Source organism: Abramis brama (assembly GCF_963993115.1).
Source record: "Abramis brama genome assembly, chromosome: 11".
In the NCBI taxonomy this organism is placed as follows: domain Eukaryota; kingdom Metazoa; phylum Chordata; class Actinopteri; order Cypriniformes; family Leuciscidae; genus Abramis; species Abramis brama.
Genome location: NC_139973.1, coordinates 30,907,509 through 30,927,208, shown reverse-complemented (window position 1 = coordinate 30,927,208; position 19,700 = coordinate 30,907,509). Strand labels below are relative to the sequence as shown.

General features: G+C 35.4%; 1 protein-coding gene across 21 annotated transcripts in view; it reads right to left on the bottom strand.

Annotated features, from left to right (window-relative positions):
• lrrfip1b (leucine rich repeat (in FLII) interacting protein 1b) overlaps positions 1–19,700 on the bottom strand; it is a 43,970-nt gene that overhangs the window by 5,585 nt on the left and 18,685 nt on the right. Inside the window, exons 2-18 of one of the 21 annotated variants that reach the window (XM_084128628.1) lie at positions 15,909–15,995; positions 13,262–13,279; positions 12,965–13,012; positions 12,426–12,470; positions 11,279–11,329; positions 10,081–10,146; positions 7,657–7,701; positions 6,551–6,616; positions 5,459–5,536; positions 5,077–5,106; positions 4,839–4,964; positions 4,586–4,756; positions 3,709–3,801; positions 3,458–3,550; positions 3,090–3,182; positions 2,807–2,951; positions 42–91 (exon numbers count right to left, since the gene is read on the bottom strand). In XM_084128628.1, the coding sequence (XP_083984754.1) occupies positions 42–91; positions 2,807–2,951; positions 3,090–3,182; positions 3,458–3,550; positions 3,709–3,801; positions 4,586–4,756; positions 4,839–4,964; positions 5,077–5,106; positions 5,459–5,536; positions 6,551–6,616; positions 7,657–7,701; positions 10,081–10,146; positions 11,279–11,329; positions 12,426–12,470; positions 12,965–13,012; positions 13,262–13,279; positions 15,909–15,995 (1,305 nt within the window). The remainder of the gene's footprint in view (positions 1–41; positions 92–2,806; positions 2,952–3,089; positions 3,183–3,457; positions 3,551–3,708; positions 3,802–4,585; positions 4,757–4,838; positions 4,965–5,076; positions 5,107–5,458; positions 5,537–6,550; positions 6,617–7,656; positions 7,702–10,080; positions 10,147–11,278; positions 11,330–12,425; positions 12,471–12,964; positions 13,013–13,261; positions 13,280–15,908; positions 15,996–19,700) is intronic. The other 20 variants (XM_084128643.1, XM_084128639.1, XM_084128644.1 and 17 more) reach the window with 20 other exon arrangements.

Here is a 19,700-nt window from a genome sequence, read left to right as displayed (position 1 = left end):
AACAATGAATCACTTGAAAAGCATAAGATTACAAAACTCACCTGGTCGAGCAAACTCTCTCTCTCTTCCACCAGCTTCCTTAATCTGATCTCTGAAAAATTCAAACAAAAATATGTACAGCACATGAACCTCATACAGAATAGAACAATGTGACATACACAATGGGTCGATGTAGGCACTAATATAATTTATTTTGTAGTACAGAGTATACAAATTGGAACTGTCATTTTAACATTTTACAATGAATTATACAATGAATTATAAAAAATGCAATTAACGTGCATTTAACATGACCAAAAATGCATGACTCGATTGCAAAATAGATTGTTGGGGTGATAAGGAATAAGAAGAAGAAAGAAAACAAATAATATATTTACTTCTAACGGCAGTTTTGTAAAGTCTATTTAAAGCTTTATTCCTCTTGTATGTCAAATTATCTTAATTTGAGTTGGGGGGTTTTCACAGCAATATTTCTATATAATTAATTTAATAATCATCATATCATGTAATTAATTTAAAAAAGTTAACATAATTACTGTTTTTATTTAATATGAACATACAATTGTGTATAAATAGAAAATGTATATATGGTGTTATTATTATTATTATTATTATACACATTGTATATGTACACTGATGTGAATATTATTTTGTATAAAACATTTTTGGTATTTGCTTTTTATTTGTGGTGACAAGTGATTTCAATTATGATGATGATGATGATGATGATGTATTGGCACAGATGGAGAAGTACATATTCTTCCAAAGTGCAATGCATCTAATTGTCCATGGATTTGGATTTTATCCATATCACAATGTATTCACATTTCTCTTGAAGAATTTTTTTCAAAAATCAAGCTTTTTATAATTTCCGAATATTGAAAGAAATGTACAGCTTTTGCATGCCCAAAACATGTCTGGATCATTCTCATTTACATTAAAGATTTAAAAAGTACATATGCAAAATTACACCATGAGTATAAGTTCTCAATGAAAAATAAAAATCAAAAGGACATTGTCACAAACATCAGGAAAAAAAATCTGTGAAAAATCATAAGACACAGCAGTTGAAGATCTTCTTAATTTTAAACTTTGTCTTAAAGAACGTCTGTGTTTCATTTTCTACACTCAGTCCTCTCACATCGAATATTATTTCTTTTGGAGGCTCACTGCTATGCATATTTACACCATCCAGAACTAAAAGAGCAGAAACTGCTTCCTCACAACTATCGAGAAGGAAAGCTTTGCCCTTGTGCTCTACAAGCATGCTATACGTGTCCTCCACACACTGCATCACTGGCTCAGCCTCTGTCTCTTGTTGGTCCCTGGATTGTACACCATTGTCTCCTGTGATATTAAATATATCCACTTCGTTAGAGTCTGTGGGTTCAAACATGAGATCTTGAGAGGTTTTCATGGCAGCATTGAGTTCTATTCAGTTAATGTTCTCTGCTAGTCTGGTCTGAGGTTCATATACTGTAATTTCCGAAATTATCTGATTCTCAGGTTTAAATGGTTATAGTGAATCAAGTTTCTGCACTTGAATAAATGTCTCCTTTATCCTCTGACATGTTTTTTTCTGATTTTAACAGTAGTTACAGGTTATTCAACATTAACTGGAGTGCACTTTACCTGTGAGGTGTTAAATCTGCAGTCAGTAGACTTGGAATAGTGATTTTCTAAATATTGAGAGTTGGAAACCTCCTTTACGTACATTGACCTTTCACTGAGGGCTGCCATTTCTGATTCATCTAGGGTTGTTTGACCTTGCTTTGGCAACACATTTACTGAATGATTTTTGTTAGCATTTAGAAGATTCTCCTGTGTCAGAATTTCCTATTATTAATCTTGACAACTCTCTAAGTAGTTTTGGCAATGTTAATGAAAATGGCAAGGTTAATGTGTTTGGTCTTGGCAGATTATATCTGCTACACACGCTGCTGTGAGCATGTAAGATATGCTGCTGCATTAATACATAAATCCTGTAGCAGATCTAAGCAGGTGGAGCTAAGGGAGGTGGAGGATTTCAGAGGAACTCTGACAGCTTGCTGCCAAACTAGCCTACAGCGAACACCGAACCAGACTTTTTAAATGTTGAACAAGCAATCTCACTGACTGCAGAATCAGCAGACGCCAAACAACTTGTGCCATGTGCTAATACTGTGATTGCTTGTGAGTGTGATTGCTACTGAGGACCTATCAGCCTGTGCCATCTAGAGTTTCATGACTGAACTAGATATTTATAAGAGTTTGTTACCATTTGTGCACAAAATGTGCTGACTTCATTCTCAGATGGTCAAGTATTTATGTTTATTGTCAGCTGACTACATTTCTTATAGGTTACTGTAATTTACTGCAGTAATGGGTTTTGACATTTCTGTATGTCAAAACCCTTTAAATCACTGTGCTTCATGCTGGTTTTCAGAGATTGCATCAGATAGCAAACAGTCCAGTTTCTGTGCCTCAGAGTTTGTTCTCCCTGCTCTTTTAACTTGTTTTTTGGGGGATGTATACAGTCAACGTTTCCTCATTTAACAAATTGACACATGAATGACACCAAAATGATTTCCTCCCACCATTTTGAACTGTGCAGTCTTCACCATAGTTGTGTTTAATCTCTAATCTTTAACATATTTATAATGTTTTCTACAATAATAATAAATAAATAAAACATTGCAAATATGCATTTATATGCCATAAAAGCAAAATGGTAAACATTTGACTACATCAATTTGATGGCAAGAAGTAAATCTGCTGCAATTGTTTAGATTGTGAGTTAAAAAATACTGGAAACCGTTTGTCTTACCTAACATGCTGTCTCCAGTCATGGTGGGCGTGTGAGAGTCTTGATTCAGTCGGCAAGCTGTTTCCGAATCAGCATGCCCATCAATCGCCCCGTCTGCTACCTGCCCATTGGCCGTCACCTCAGATCCCAGCACAATGCCATGTTTCTGAGCAAGAATACAATCTGATGTCAACATCCCATTTTTTCCAATTTGTTATTATGGTCCTTTGAATTTAAAATAATGACGCTACATTTAATGACTTCTTTATCTCTGTGATTGCAAATATTCTTTCTACACCTCTACCTTTAAAGCATCCTTAAGCCCGCAAACCTCATCCCTGAGTGCCTCCCGTTCATCATGGATAATGTCTGAATATTCCTTCTGCCTCTCTAAGGCCTAAATTAGGCCATCCGCAAAAGTGAACAGTCAGGGAAGGGAAGAACAAAGGAGTAAAGGAAAGCTGTAAGGTTAGGAAAGACTACAAGGGACATGTGACACAGTATAAAGCATTCCATACTTAAACAAGTTGGGTTAATAAGTTACACAAGCTAAGGAGGATTTAGGGAATTCTGAAATTCAAAAGATTATTAAGTGTTAAAATCTAAAAGAGAGAAATGTTTTGATGTGATATGATTAAAGAAACATGGCCATGTAAAGCAAAGTAATTGTACCAGGATCTTTTTATCTTTCCATTCCAATGTTTCTTGCAGGTCAGCTATCTCTCTAATATAGTCCGCCTGCTTCCCGCGAGACTGTTGGGCTTCCTGAGCCCCGGCCATGAGGGCAAGCAGAGGAAAACAGATGAGCAGATAGAAGAATATTAAGAGGAAAATATGAAAGAAGACAACAAAAAACAGAATCCATCTATGTTAGGAAGACAAAGAGCCAGAAGAGTGCCCCATCATTTACTGGTGATGCTCACCGTCAACAACTCTTCACTCTGCTTCAGTGTTTCCTTCATCTCCTCAAACTGGATCTTTAGGACATTGTGGGCATGACGTTCTCGCTCGCACTCCTAAAAACAGAAATGCCCATCATTGAAGTATGTACTGAAAAATTAATTGTAAATTTGCAATATATTCCTGGTTACTAGCAGCTGTACTGTCATAGTTATTTGAACGGTAGTATGACTGTGTGCATGTCAGTAATCTTTGCATATTAACAGTCTGTGAACTGTATATTGAGTGTTGATATCTCTGTGTGCTTGATTGATAACTCACACTAAAAGCTTACCAGAGATAACAACTTCTCTGCTAACCATTTCCATATTTGCAAAACAACTTCAAAACTGATTATACTATAACATGCAACATTGCCACATACAGTAGTTTAGTTATGATCAGACTTAACCCGAAATGCCCAAAAGGAGGTCAAATTGACCCAACAGAGTTTGATTTTTAGATTTTTTTCCAATATAATCCAATAATAACAATATTTTTCCAATAATAATTTAATTCCTTGATATTCCATTCATTCCTCTTGTATGTCAAAACGTGTACTATGTGAGTACCTCTGCAATGTTATTTATTACTCTTTGTAAAATGGGGTCAAAATAACCTGTATGCACTTCCAATGGGATTTTGTCTCACCGTAGTAGTTTTGTCAATAATAATATTTATTCATCACACTTCATGGATTACATGAATGTAATGTACACATTAATGTAAATTTCATATTTTGTAATGAAAAAAACAACAAAAAAAACAATTATGTATTGTAAAAGGGTCAATTATTCTACAGGATTTTGTATTAAAACCCTCTTTATCAAATAATTTATTTCATCATTTGATAAGCCTTACCCTGTTTTTCTCCTCACACTCTCTTCGTGTCTCACACAGAAGTTCCTCCAGCTCCATCAGAGTGTCTCTTAGTGTGTCCACCTGATACATCAGGTTTGTCTTCTCATTGTCCAGCTGAGCGTTGGACACCATGGCCTTACGGTACTTCTCCTCTACCTCTACCAGAGAGTCCTGAGAGTAGACAACAAAATGAAGATCTTTACATATAGTTCATGGCCATTATAATTTAGTATTATGAACACACCAAAACTACCTTCATTTCCCGTATGGAGGCCTCAGTGTCAGCTGAAAGCGAGGTATCACAGCTTCCTCTTCGTGATAACCCTCCACCCAGAGATGCTAGAGTGGCAGCCGAGAGGGTGGAGGCTGTCCTGGAACCCTGAGGATGTAGTTTAAATATTTACTTTGTCTGGTGGATCACTTTGTTGCGGTATTATTCACTGTGATGGATTAAAAATTGTGTTCAACATCCTCAAAATTATTCTACTGACCTTTTCCAGGAAGTCTGACCTTTCCTCCACCTATGAAAAATTAAACATGTTCAGCAGAATCTACAATGTAAAATCATCCAGCCTCTTTATACAAATCTACATTAAATGAGAAATACTTATTTAAAACAATAATGCATCAGAATTGGGGCATCTATAGATATGTTCCATGCTTTACTCACTAGAGGGAGCACGACACAAACAAGATTCATGCTAATTCCACACAATAGCCTACTGAATATTCCAGAGTGAGGAACAGGATAACCAAAGGAACAGGAGAACAGGTCCGTTTTTGCCATGGATCTTCATGTGTTACAGAGATGACAGACTTGACCTTGAAACTGCAGTACTAAAGCTTGGTCAGTGATAGAAATGGGAAGCTCACCACAGGACTGGCACGGGCTGAACTCGCCCTAGATGAAGCCCTGGAACTGGAGCCCAGAAAGCCATTGTAGTCTGAAGGCTGACCAGAAAAGCAGGTATAGAGAAAAAAGCAGAATAAGATGGACAGAGGAGCAGATGTTAGCAGAAAGAGAGTTAGTTCTGAGCATTAGAGGAAAATTATGGGAACTGATAAGTATAAAGTTTAAAGAAATGACACAGTACCATATACACTACTGTTCAAAAGTTTGGGGCATGTTTTTATTAATGTTTTTGAAAGCAGTCTCTTTTGCTCACCAAGAATGCATTTACTTGACCAAAAATATAGTAAAAAACATTAATATTGTGAAATATTATTACAATTTAAAATAACTGGTCCTATTTTAATAAAATGTGATTTATTCATGTGATCCAATTTTCAGCAGCCATCACTCCAATCTCCAGTCACACAATCCTTCAGAAATTATTCTAAAATGCTGATTTGGTACTAAAGTAACCATTCTTATTATTATCAATGTTGTCAATGATTAATTAAAAACAGCATTTATTTGAAACAGAGGTCTTCTGTAGTAATATAAATGTCTTTACCGTCACTTTTGATCAATTTTATCCATCCATGCTGAATAAAACTATTAATTTTTGGAGAAAAAAAAAACAATCTTTTAAAGAGTAGTGTAAAACCATACCCATATGGTGGGACAAAACACACTGACACACAGCATTAGCAGGTATCTGTGCGAAGCAGAGTCAATCAGTGTGACTAGTAAACAACCATATTTCGACCACACACAAAAGACAAAAAGATATTCAATCCAAGATGATCAACCATCAAATGCATGCTTTACATACTGTACATACACCAACAGTCCCACTCTACTGCCATGCAGGAATCCAAACACAACAAGAGTGGGAACAGTAGGGTGGAGACTCCCAAACTCCATGAGAAGCTCATGACATAAACAGACACAGACAACACCTAGTCAAGCCTGTGGTGTGGTCTGAAAACAGAACCATGCAAGATGCTCAACAAGCCCAGACTGGCATTGGGTATCAGGTCATGCCCCTTTCAGAGGGATAGGTAAAAATTGGGCCTTACGCCTCTAGCGCTGGAGCCACTGAAACGCCTAGTGCCAGAGAATGAACTCTCTTCATGCAGTGACCCCTGCAGACAGAACAGAACACCTCACCATACTATATTCACCTCACAGAGTTGATATCTCTCAGACATAACCATGGAGAACACAACAAACAGTTAAAATAAAGACCCTTAAATGGCCGCTTTATGTATCCAAGATCGTTCACCATCATGAAATGTGATCAAACAGGGCTGCTAACCAGAGAAGATGTACTTTAAACACATTATGAGGAGGAAATGCTCATGGCATACAGAGGAGTCCAAAGAAAGCTTCTTTGTGTGTTTACAGAAAGTTAACACATTAGCCATCAACTCTAATGCACTCTGATGTATTCTGATTACTTATGGAATGACTAAATAAATAATTGATTTCTGCGTTAGATGCCTGAGTAAGAGGCTATGGAAACCATAAACTTGTCAACACAAGATTCTGCGAATCAGTTTACACTGCATGCAGGTATCTGCTCAAATGAGGGATTGAACACACACAACAAGTCCGTAAATGAGATAGTTTACCCAGAAATGAAAATTAATGTCATTATTCTGCTCTAATATATATATAAAAGTAGCTCTTTTCTAAAATGGAAAAAAAAGCATATATTTTATATATATATATATATATATATATATATATATATATATATATTAGAAGTTGTAATTTAGTACAAATATTAATATATTTTAAATATATTATATAATATAAATATATTAATAGTTAAAATTATAATCAAGTACATTACATGTGCTTTAGTCAACACATTACATACTTCTCTAAAGCACAACAAAAGAGTATTAAATATAATGATTGTACTTTAAAGGAACAGCCGGGGTCATCATTCACTTTCATATTATAGAAACTAACAGTTTGAACATTCTACTAGATCACTCCTTTTGTGTTCCAAACAAAAAATGTCATAAGGGTTACGATGACAACATAATCATTGTCATTTTTGGATTAACTATATCTTTAAGTTCATTACAATGTGTGTCATGTATTCACAAGATGAAACAGAGTTAACAAACAATCTGCATGTCAGGTTGCATGCAGATGACAACTGGAAACAAACCCTGAGACTTCTTGAACGGGGGGTTTCACTAAAAAGCGCAGAGGGCTAAAAACAGAAAGAGAGAGGAGGAAGAAAAATGTATGCTCATAACATTTCATTTAAATACTATACATTCTTCAAAAAAATCTCTCCCCTAAATAAATAAATATCAGATTTTATCAAACAACTTCCTACAACATCCTACCAGCAATACAGCACCACATCTTAAAACAAGTTTGTATAGACTAAAAAAAACGACAGCTTACTTTTGCAGCTTTCTTCGTTATGAAAGTATTTTTTTCCATTAATTTTCTCAATAGGCATTTAAAATAGGAGGTAAAATGTGCATTTTACTGTTTGCATTTGCATGTAAGTATTAGCATTTCTGCATTCAATCAAAATAATGCAATTCAAACATATACCAGAAATAGTACTGTATTTAATCTGGCCACACTTAAAGTCCCCCTGTAGTCAATAATTGTATCCCTTAAAACTCAAGTAATACAAGTGAATCACCAAAATTAAACTTTTAAAAGGTTTTTCCTTGAAAAAAAATTTTCATGGCTTAAAATAGCTTGAATGTAACTATACACCCTTGCCTCATTTAGTGTACACGGTTCTATGAATATGCAAATTAGCCCTGCCTCCACTCACTCACACCAGCTCAGAGATCCACTCGTTGACGTGATTGGTTACAAGGTAGTTTGTGACGTCAAAAACACCGGTGATTTCAAACCGCATTTTTGGTTCGTCTTTGGTTCACTGCCATTTTAAGGAGAAAATACTCAGCAATGGTGTTGACTTATGAATTTGCACATGGTTTGTCTTCAAACATATTTAAAACTGTAGACTTTAACCATTTTCAACATGCTATAATTTGGGATTTACTAATTCTAACCTTGACTACTTTTTAAGGCAGAAATTAAGGTGGAGACACATTTACAGATTTTTGGAAAATATTTGCGACCAAAATAAAAATCATTTAGATAGGAATCCATGCGCTTGAGGGTGAAAAATTTCCATTGCATTGGGTTCAAGTTTGTCAAAGTAAGTTCTGGGTGAGCGATGCTTCATACATTGCTACACTATTAATAATGGACTTTTTTGTTCACAAAATTTCATAGAAGTTTTGCTAATGTGGTCGCACCTTAAGATGCAGATTTCAGTAACAACAACTTCTCTGATTGGTGGATTTCACAGTGCTATTGTGGGTAATGTAGTACTTAAGAATATACAGCAAAATACAGCAAAATATATATTATTTTTTTAAAGTTAATTTCAGACCTTTGGATTCTAGAGTTGCTTATACAAATCAAAAATAGATTTTTTTAATCACAAAAAGTCAATACAGTTTTAATTAAAATTATTCAACCCCCATTGCAATTCAGGTTTTTTGGCAACATTTACAGACTTTCGGGTGTTTGCAATGAACAAATCAAACCGAAGTAATTGAAATAGCTCAACACAACAAATGTTTCAAGTGGCTTCCCCAAATTCAACTAAAAATGCAACTTTTAATGACTTCTGCAGACTCAAAATTATTCAACCCCCTGAATAGAATCCCCCACAACATCACAAATCAGCAAAACAGATGCAACTAATGAAGGCTTCATTAGTTGCAGCAGGTTTACTTGAGCTAGAACACATGAAATACCTGAACTGGCTAGGTTTGTTGTTGAGTGTTACTTTTGACTGCATTTTAGAAATATGGTTAAGTCAAAAGAATGGTCCAAAAAGTTAAGAGAAGAAGTCCTGGAAGATTCTACAGTGGCCATCACAGTCACCTGATTTGAACCCCATAGAAAATCTCTGGTAGGATTTGAAGAAGGTGGTTGCAGCACGCAAATCCAAGAATATTACTGAACTGGAGGCCATTTCTCATGAGGAATGGACTAAGATTCCTCAGAAACGCTGCCAGAAGCTGGTGTCTGGTTATACATCTCGTTTGCAGCTGGTACACAAAAGCAAAAGGGTGTTCTACTACATACTAAAGATGCTTGCCATGAAAGGGTTGAATAATTTTGAGTCTGCAGAAGTCATTAAAAGTTGCGTTTTCAGTTGAATTTGGGGAAACCACTTGAAACATTTGTTGTGTTGAACTATTACAATTACTTTTGTTTGATTTGTTCATTGCAAACAGCTGTAAGTGAATTTTGCCAATAAACCTTATTTGCATTGAAAGTTGAATAATTTTGATTACAACGTCTATTTGTCTATCAATTTGAATATTTTGAATGTGATTTTTTATTTTTTTTATTTTTTTTAAGAAACCAACAGTTGTAGTCGACTGACAGTTGTTTGAAAATAAGCGTTCCTGTGAGATGAATGAGGAAAGAGGAGCGGGCAAAATGAAGAAAAGGTTATAAGATAAAAAAAATGAGGAAGGGAACTAATTATGAAGGCAGGAATAAAGAGGGATTGCTATGGATTGTGAGAGGGACAGACCCGTCCATTTTGTAGTCTGGCTGAAGGCAGACTGCTGGTGCTGCTGCAGAGATCTGTGTGGTTACCCTACGGTAAGCAGAGGAGGACAAAAGAACAATGTGAGAATGAGAAATAAAAAAAGCCCCATGAAAATAGCTGAGGTGACAGATTGTTTCACAAGTGTGATGAAGAATGAATGAAAGAGGGAACAAGCAGTGAAAGGACTCTGTGTGCAAATGGCAGTCGCACAGAGTCTGGATTCATTATTCTGTTACCAATTCCATCAGCTATTTTACAAACATTGTTTCTCTTTGCATTTCACTGATGTTTGCTTACACTACCGTTCAAAAGTTTAGAATAGGCTAATTGCGATTTTGTTATGTTTTACAATTTAAAATAACTTTTCTATTTTAATATATTTTAAAATGTGTTTATGTAGTGTTTATTCCTATGATGGCAAAGCTGAATTTTCAGAATCATTACTCCATTACTGTCACATCATTGTCATTGTTGAAACATTTTTTTGCTGCTTAATATTTTTGTGGAAACTGTGATCAAAAGTTTGGGAGATACTTTTATTCAGCAAGGACACATTAAAAAATGAGGCAGAATTTTACAAAAGCTTTCTATTTGAAATAAATGCTGTACTTTTGAAATTTCTATTCATCAAATAATCCTGGAAAAGTGTATCATGGTTTCAACAAAAATATTAAGCAGAAAAAAACTGTTTTCAACATTGATAATATTAAGAACCATTATTGACCATAGAACCGAGCTAATAACTAATTAGACTAATTTCACATGATCGAATCATGTGACACTAAAGACTGATGCCTAAAATTCAGCTTTGCCACCACAGGAATTAAAATGATATTTTTAAATATATTTAAATAAAATTTTAATTATTTTAAACTGTAATAGTATTTCACCATATTACAGTGTTTTTTTTTTTTTTGTTTGTTTTTTTTTTAGCCTTGGTGAGCATAATCATAAAACAAAATAAAAAAATTCTGAATTAAAATGATTCCAAACTTTTGACCAGTAGTGTAAGTCCTGAATATCTGTTTTTATTTAAGTGACATAAGATTAAAATTAAGAGAAAGTACCACTCTTCAAATTGTGTGTTAAACAGTAGAAACTGGTATAAAATCTCCAGTCTTTTTTTTTTTAAATTGTATCTTCCAAATGAAAAGCTTTATAGGAGGAATCACATACTAACCCTCAAACTTCCCCGACTGCCAACAGACATCCGCTCCTCATCATCTGATATCTGAGACAGGAAGACAAAGAAAATAGTGAGTTTAGAACTGTGCTTTGGGTAAACCATGCTTTTCTGTATGCCTGAGAGTGTACTTCTATAGCAAATGTGGGTCAAAAAAGGATAGAATTAAATGCATACACAACATTTTTTGTCAGTGAATTATAAAAAAAAAAAAATTATAATTAACATTTTGTGTGTACCTACATATTTTGGGGTTATAGTATGCATAACTAGCTACAGGCTATATAAAAACTATGGAAGCTTGTTTCCACCACCACCAAAAAAAAAAAAAAAAAAAAAGGTTATTGCGACTTCAACAATTCTCTTTTTTATCTCACATTTTGTACTTTATAACTCTAATTCTGACTTTTTCAATTCCAAGTTTATATCTCACAATTCTGACTTTATTTCTTACAGTTTCGAGTTTATAACTCCAAATTTGAACTTTATTTCTTGCAATTCCGAGTTCATATCTCGCAATTCTGAATTCTCGGAATTGCGAGAAATAAGGTCAGAATTGTGATATATAAACTTGCAATAGCAAGAAAAAAGATCAGAATTGTGGGATAAAAAGTTGTAATTACTGTGGCAGAAATAAGCTTCCATGAAAAAAATTATATGTAACCATTTAGATAGTAAATGTGTGTGTGTGTGTGTGTGTGTGTGTGTGTGTGTGTGTGTGTGTGTGTGTGTGTGTGTGTGTGTGTGTGTGTGTGTGTGTGTGTTAGCCTACATTGTCTGTTTCTCACACAACGTTTTCATATTGGAAGAGTTGTATGGACTATTTTTATGACAATGTAATGGAGTTTTATGATGCTTGAAAGCTTCAGTCCCTGTTCACTGTAACCGCATGGAAATTAGCATGAAATTTAGTTTTTAACATCATAAAGGTGATAAAGTGATTTTCATTTTTGGGTGAAGTACATCTGACATCTGTTATGAACAGCACACTACAGGCCTTTAGCAAAAATAAAATATAGGAAATGAGTGATGAAGAGGAGAACCGAATGAGGAAGAAAGGGAAAAAAGGGGAAAAAGGGACTAAGGAAATAAGGGAATAAAAGGGAATAAAAGTAGGACAAAAAGCAGATGGAGAGATACAGACCGAAGTATGTCTCCGAGAGTGGCGGGAATACCGCTCACTGTCCTCCTGAAAAGCAGAGTGGGAAAAGAGGACAGAAAGCAGGAAGTTTTAGGTCAAAAGGTCACATGACTATCAAACACTGCAAAAACTGAACAACAAAGCATGCACTGAGAGATTATGCTGTCTGTCATATCACGGTTTATTACAGGGCTCAGACAGGGTGTCTGGAGGGGTGGGAGGGGAGGGTTGAGTGCTTTAAGATGTGGGTCACGCGACCGCCCTATAATCCTGCTGTATGTTATGACCACCTCTACTAAGCCCTAACATGTCAGATGGGCCTCCTGCCCCCCACTGCTCCAGTAAAGCCTGTGAAATGAGGATCAGACACAGACTGCCTAAGAGACATGCAACACCAACCAATCACATTTCATTCTCTGAAGGATACATTGTGATAGTTAGGGTTTGATTAACTGCAGTGCTGTGTGGGACCTGTTTCTAATTCGAATTCTATCTTTGGCGGTCTATTGCATGCAGCAGTGTGGTATAATAACAGGTCATACCATCCACTGTTCAATATGGCCCCATTTGTTGTCCAGCCCATAGTATTTCTGGTGCAGAGAGGAGGAGAGCAAGACGATCAAATGAGGAAGGGTTATAATGAAAGTATAGGAGGATGTTACAAACAGGTTTGCAAGAGAACTTGGTTTGAGATTGGTCTTGTTTATTTCTTCCTCAAGCTTTAGCTGTATTTTTATAACCTGATGTTCATTAAACAATGCAAAATACTACAGCTTGTATTTTTCTAATTATCAAATATGAGGACTGTTAGAAAGACATTATGGAGGGACAGATCTTACCTTTTGCGCTTGATATATCTAATTAAACAGCAGGGAGACCAGGATGAAGAGAAAGAAAGAAAGTGAGACAGGAAGAGAAAGATATAAAGAGCTTAAAGGAGACTATAGGGATCATTTGTGAATAAATCAGGATAGAGCTGTATAAAGAATAAAAATCTGTCATTTTTATAACCTGCACACCATTTACACAACCCAAAATATTCTCAAAAGCCTTCTAAAAATGATGCTGATTCAAAATGCCAACAAATTAACAATATCCTGGGGGATCGCATTTAAATTTAGCAGTTGATCACATGATGCACTGAACGTTCTCAGTCAACAGTTTTCAGCATTAATATTAATAATAATAATAAAATTAATAATAAGAAGAAGAACTGTTTCAGTTATCAGCATATTAAAATGTTTTCTGAGGGATCATGTAACACTGAAGACTGGAGTAATGGCTGCTGAAAATTCAGCTTTGCCATCACAGGAATAAATTATAAAAACATGCTCATTCTTTCAAATTGTAATAATATTTTCTGTTTCAGGAAATAGTATTGAATCAGGAATTTTTAGTAAATTATTGTTTCATTGTATTTTTCATTAAATAAATACAGTCTAGGTGAGCATAAGAGACTTTCTACAATTAAAAAACTTTAATGACCCCAACCTTTTGAACAGTGATGTATTATCGGTCGAATATACAGTATATTTAAACACACACAATAGCAGAGAACACTCTAAACGACAACCCCAAATATTTGCACTTTTATGCTAAAAATTATCAAAGAAGCTATTCTGAAATATGATACTCTTAAAACACCAAAAAAGTGCATTTACTAATACATTTACTAAATAAAGGATATACCTCCAATGTATGTGAAAAGTAATAACATTCACCCAGTTACCTCATAAGCCATACTCGGCACTACATACAGTACATATCACATCTTCAGTTTACTAATACAGACTAGCAATGGTTAACACCAGCACACACACACACACACACACACACACAAACAAACACACACACACACACACACACTAGGATCCAAGATCACACGCATCCCCCCGTATTTTCTATATGCTAAGCAAAACATTTATGCAAGAAAAAGGAATATTTATACCTTTTTTTTTCTCTGCATCACAGAGATGTTTAAATCAGGAATAACTGTGTTTCTGCTCCAGCTTAATTCTGAGAGTGGTACTGTATTTTATTTTGAATGCTTAGGTGGTTTATGAGAATTAAAGAGAATTCACAAATCTTTCGTCCTGGAGAACCATTTTACTCCACTTTTTTTCATTTCAGTTTGTGTATTAGTGGTGGGAATTTTTAAACCCTATCTGCAGGTTACATTATAACCTTATTACGAGTGAGTGAATGAAACATTCACTAAGCTGACTTGCTCAAAAGCACTCATACACTAAACAATTGAGGAGCTCTTTTCCAAAATGCTATTAATCCATTTAAATAGGTTTCAGGAAACTTACATTTTTTACCTAGACCCACACATTTTGTGAATATTCAATTTATCCTGTTAAAATGTTTGTTTGTTTTTTGTTTTTTTTTGGCTCAGTCTGAACATGTTGAACAATGATTATTAAATCAAACAACATTTTTTTTTTTTTTTTTTACACTATAAATCCATCCATTTTTTTCAAAACGCTATAAATCTAAAATAAAAATTTGTCTTTAAAAAAAAAAAGGCAAGTCAGTCCAGTAATAAATACATTGGCATTCAGTAAAGTGTCGAACCCATAAAAAGTAGAACCATTGTCCACTTTACATAAAACAAATCACGACATGACCTTGTGTGAGTGAGAGAGTGAGTGAGTGGCGTTCAAACCAAACGCGAATAGAGCGTCTGGCGCAAGTGATTTCATGTTAAGTCAGTGTAAAGACGCGTTTACGCGCATCTGGAGGTCCTGCGTTTAGCGCGGCGCGGACGCGCGAATGAGGCGAATTGAGCGTCTGGCGCGATACGCGCGAGTGATTTGAGGATGAGAAAGCGAGAGAAAGAGAGAATTCTGATTAGTCCAGAGGATGTATCGTTTAGGCTAAAAATAGGTTCGGCGCTTATCGCGGTTTGGAAAGGAACTGCATCTTGCAGTACATTTTAAACAAGGAAATATAGCGATTTGGCATGAAACGTTGATGGAGCTGTGAATAGGTTCAGTACACAGCAATATGACATGACAAACTCTTTTTTTTTTTTCTTTTTTTTTTTTAAATGGCGTTTATCACGTTTTGGAAAAGAGCTCTTCAATTAGGCTACTGTTAAAAAACATAAATGTCAATATTGCTTTTAAAATTTAAGTTACTCAATATTAACTTCTTGTTTACTGAACATTTACACTGGAACATTATCAGGTAAGTGTTTATTTAAAAGATTTTACACAAGCAAGAGTGCTGTTGTTCTGAATATCAACAGGGTTGCAGGCATTAGGCACAATTGAGTATTATTCTGCGACAATTATTTAGTATTATTTAATGATACAAGATATTTACTAGATTAGAATTTAGTCATTTTACTTTTGCTTGTATGGATCTGCTTAAATAAAGCTAGTGTGAAATTCTATGTAGAACCATTCAACACAGGCTATTTGTTATAGCCTAAGAAGAAACTAGAACTGCAACAGTCTGCCAAACAGATTATCTTCTGACCTCTTTCTGTTGCCTCTCCAATTCCTTCATACGGATTTCTCGAGCTTCTGCCCGGGCTGCTCGTTTAGCTGCCAGTCTTGCCTCCGCCTGGTAGAAAGAGAGAGAAAGAGAAAGAGAGAGAGAGAGGGGGGGGGGGGGGGGAGTCAGAACTGCCCAACAGAGAAAACACTAATCACATAAAGCAGTTTTTTTTTTTTTTATTCAATACAAATGAAAGTCAAGACTATATTTACCAGTGAGTGAGAAAGGAAAATTGTATGACAGAGAAAACCCTTTTCTGCTTGAGTTCTATGCAGAGCGAATGCTAAAATTGAAGTTGAGAGTTCTTGGAATTTAATCTAATTAAGCTATTGACAGACTTTCAGTGATTAATCCATTATAGTTTTAATCTCATCATTGTCTTGAGGGGGTGGAAGTCCCATGGAAATGAGTACCAATCAGGAGCACCATAACTAAGATTAAGAACCATTAGAAATGACTGTTCTACCTATAAAGAAAATGTTTGAAACATAACAACAACAAAATCAACATGATGGTCAAGGAAAAAATATAATCGACTGTTATATAAACATGAAAATAATCATTAATAGATTGTAATATTGTAAGATGTAAACACAAACATAGATTGTGATATTGTAAACACAAACACCGATTATGAACTAAAGTTACCCGCAAAGCACGCACACACACAAACTGTGCCAGGAAGGAATAGCTCACTCACTGCCTCCAAGCTGCCATTTCCGGTCAACAAGTGAAACCCAAAGCATAACTGAGAAAGAAATGCTGCTCAACAACCCAAATGATGTACATCATTGTAAATGCTTACTATCTGTCACCATACAAATAGCATTTTTTGGTCCTCACACTTCAAATGTCTCAGTGGTTTAAACTAAACCCAGATGGAACAGAACTGACAAACAGGAGAAACACTGTTCGATACGATACAGTCACAAGGCTTTTCATTCAACAAATGGCCATCATTTACCATGGATTACTGAAGTAACACTAACTGCACCATGGTATTGTGGCAGAAATGTGGGATATTCATATCGAATTTTTTTGTATTGTTAATGTAGACATATTAAATGTATTAAAGTGGTTGTTGATTATGATTTCACTTTTCAAACTTGAATTAGTGTGTAATGTTGCTGTTTGAGCATAAACAACATCTGCAAAGTTATAACACTCAAAGTTCAAAGCAAAGGAAGGTATTTGATTTTAAAGAAATTGTTGTTTAAGGACTACAACAAACGACTGTTAGGGACTACATGACATTCCTCCCGGGTTAGTGACATCACTAACCCAAAAATTTACATAAACCCCGCCCCCGGGAACACTCAGTCCATGTTGAGAAGAGGAAGAGTTGTTGTAGTAGAGCACATTTGTGAGTCTGCTCAAGCTGTCGCATCCGTCTTTTCACATGCAATACAGTACGTAACACAAATGCAATATCATGTCACTCTGTATGCATCTTACAACAGTTCCCACACGAGCGACTTATAGATTATCATGACAGAATATGCTAATCCATGACTTGAAGATAGTTAACTCCACATCAGGAACATAAATTCATCAACTAACCATTCAGAAACGTCCTGTTGCATTCTACATGTTGTCACTTCTTCTTGAGTCTCTCCATCATTGTCCGACTCCAGTTTAAATATAAAAGGCAGAACAGGTAATCTGAGCTGCTAACACACACAAGCTCTTGAAGCTCTGCCCTCTGTGCCGAGAACAGCAGCTCATTTGTATTTAAAGGGACACACACGAAACAACGCGTTTTTACTGACCCTCAAAAAGGGACAATTAACATGCTGTAAACAATTATCTGTGGGGTATTTTGAGCTAAAACTTCACATACACACTCTGGGGACAACAGAGACTTATTTTACATATTGTAAAAAGGGGCATTATACCACCTCTTTAAAGGAGTAATGGAATATAATTACAGTATTTTTTGTGATTAAGCTTTAACATTTGTGCATTTATACTAATATGTATGTATTTAGGCTACTGTTTTTCATACAAATTCCATAGAAACCATATAGTTACATTTTACCATGGTAGTGAGGTCCTATATGCATAGTTTTAACTGTGGTTATCATGATCTAAATGTTTGCTACTATGGTTTATCTGAATAAAACTCAATCAGTCAGAAAATTTTAAATTTTACCATATAAAACTGAGTTACAATTTTTACAGATACTTAATTGTTTTTGTTAAAGCAATTTTTCTCAAGCTACTACTACTGTCAACTCAAGCTACTGTTCAATGTGCATTTCTAAGAGACAAAACATGTAATATTATTAATATTGCAGCCTGCACTGCAAACTGTGCTGAAGATACACATCATCTAAGTCAGTGGTTCTCAATTCCAGTCCTCGGGACCCCTTGCTCTGCACATTTTGTATGTCTCTCTTATCTGACACACTCAGTTCAGTTCATGGAGTCTCTCCTAATGAGCTGATGATCTGGTTCAGGTGTGTTAAATAAGGGAGACATACAAAATGTGCAGAGCAGCGGGTCCCGAGGACTGGAATTGAGAACCACTGATCTAAGTCAGGCGACACAAACCCGTTTCAATTTGTCACGTTTTGACAATTAAGAGTAGTTTAAAACCACAATTTACATTCTGGTTTTTACAACTTTCACTTAGGAGCAAACATCTGCCTTTAAAACTTGAAAGAAATAAAGATTTGACATTTATCGCTGTCACAAACTGCTCTGAAACACTGATCCAAACGTATCTTTTATTAGGGCAATCCACAATCCATAAAACAGGCAGTAGGTCAAAATAGTGGTGGCCGATTTCGAAACAGTGCTTCATGAAGCTTCGAAACCTTTACGGATCTTTTGTTTCGAATCAGTGGTTCGGATCAGGTATCAAAGTCAAGTGATTTCAGTAAACGAGGCTTCGTAATGCCAAAACTGTTTCGAAACATTTAGACATTGCAATGGTACACACCTGGGGGGGGGGCTATCAATGTGTGATCATGCGGATTCACTGATCTATGATCAGTTTTATACAGTTGTAGACATTTTAATGAGACATTAGTATAATTAAAAGGAATAACAGTAGTTAATAGTCTCTTATTGGCCTGTTTAGCTGAGCCATCAATAGAACAAACAAAAAAAGCACTGAAAATCAATAAAATAATGCATATCATACAGACACTTGATATTTAATCTTATTAGGTGATAAGTTAATTGCATTTGATAGATTTTACTTTAAATAAAACATTTGCAATATGTTTGTAAAACATATTTTTTTTTTTTTAAACATTTTCAGAGTTTTGTTGCATTTACACTGTTCTGAAAAGCAGGCGTCACCACCGTGTGTCCCATCACTAGGTCAAAACACAGGGCAGATAATCCAAAAAGACAACAGGGCAGAAAAACACAGGCAAACAGGAGAAGCTCAAAAACCATGACACGAGACATCAGGAAGAGAGCGCTCAGAAATGCGGTATGACACCTAAAAGACTTCGCAACCCAGACAGCACACGTACATCAGAAAGATATATATCTGATATACGTCTTTAAGATGTCAGTTTTACATACATCCTAAATCATAAACATCTTAAAGAAATTTTCTAAACATCTATTTGACATCTGATGGGAAACGTCCTATAGATGTATTACAGATGAGCAAAGACTCTAAAAAAAAAAAAATAGACGTGATCAAACAGACAGAACGTACGTGTGCTATCAGGGAAAGTATGCAACGTTAACAAAGTAAAAATACAGGGCTTATTTAGGCAGAGTTTAACAAGATAATGAGACACAGCTGAA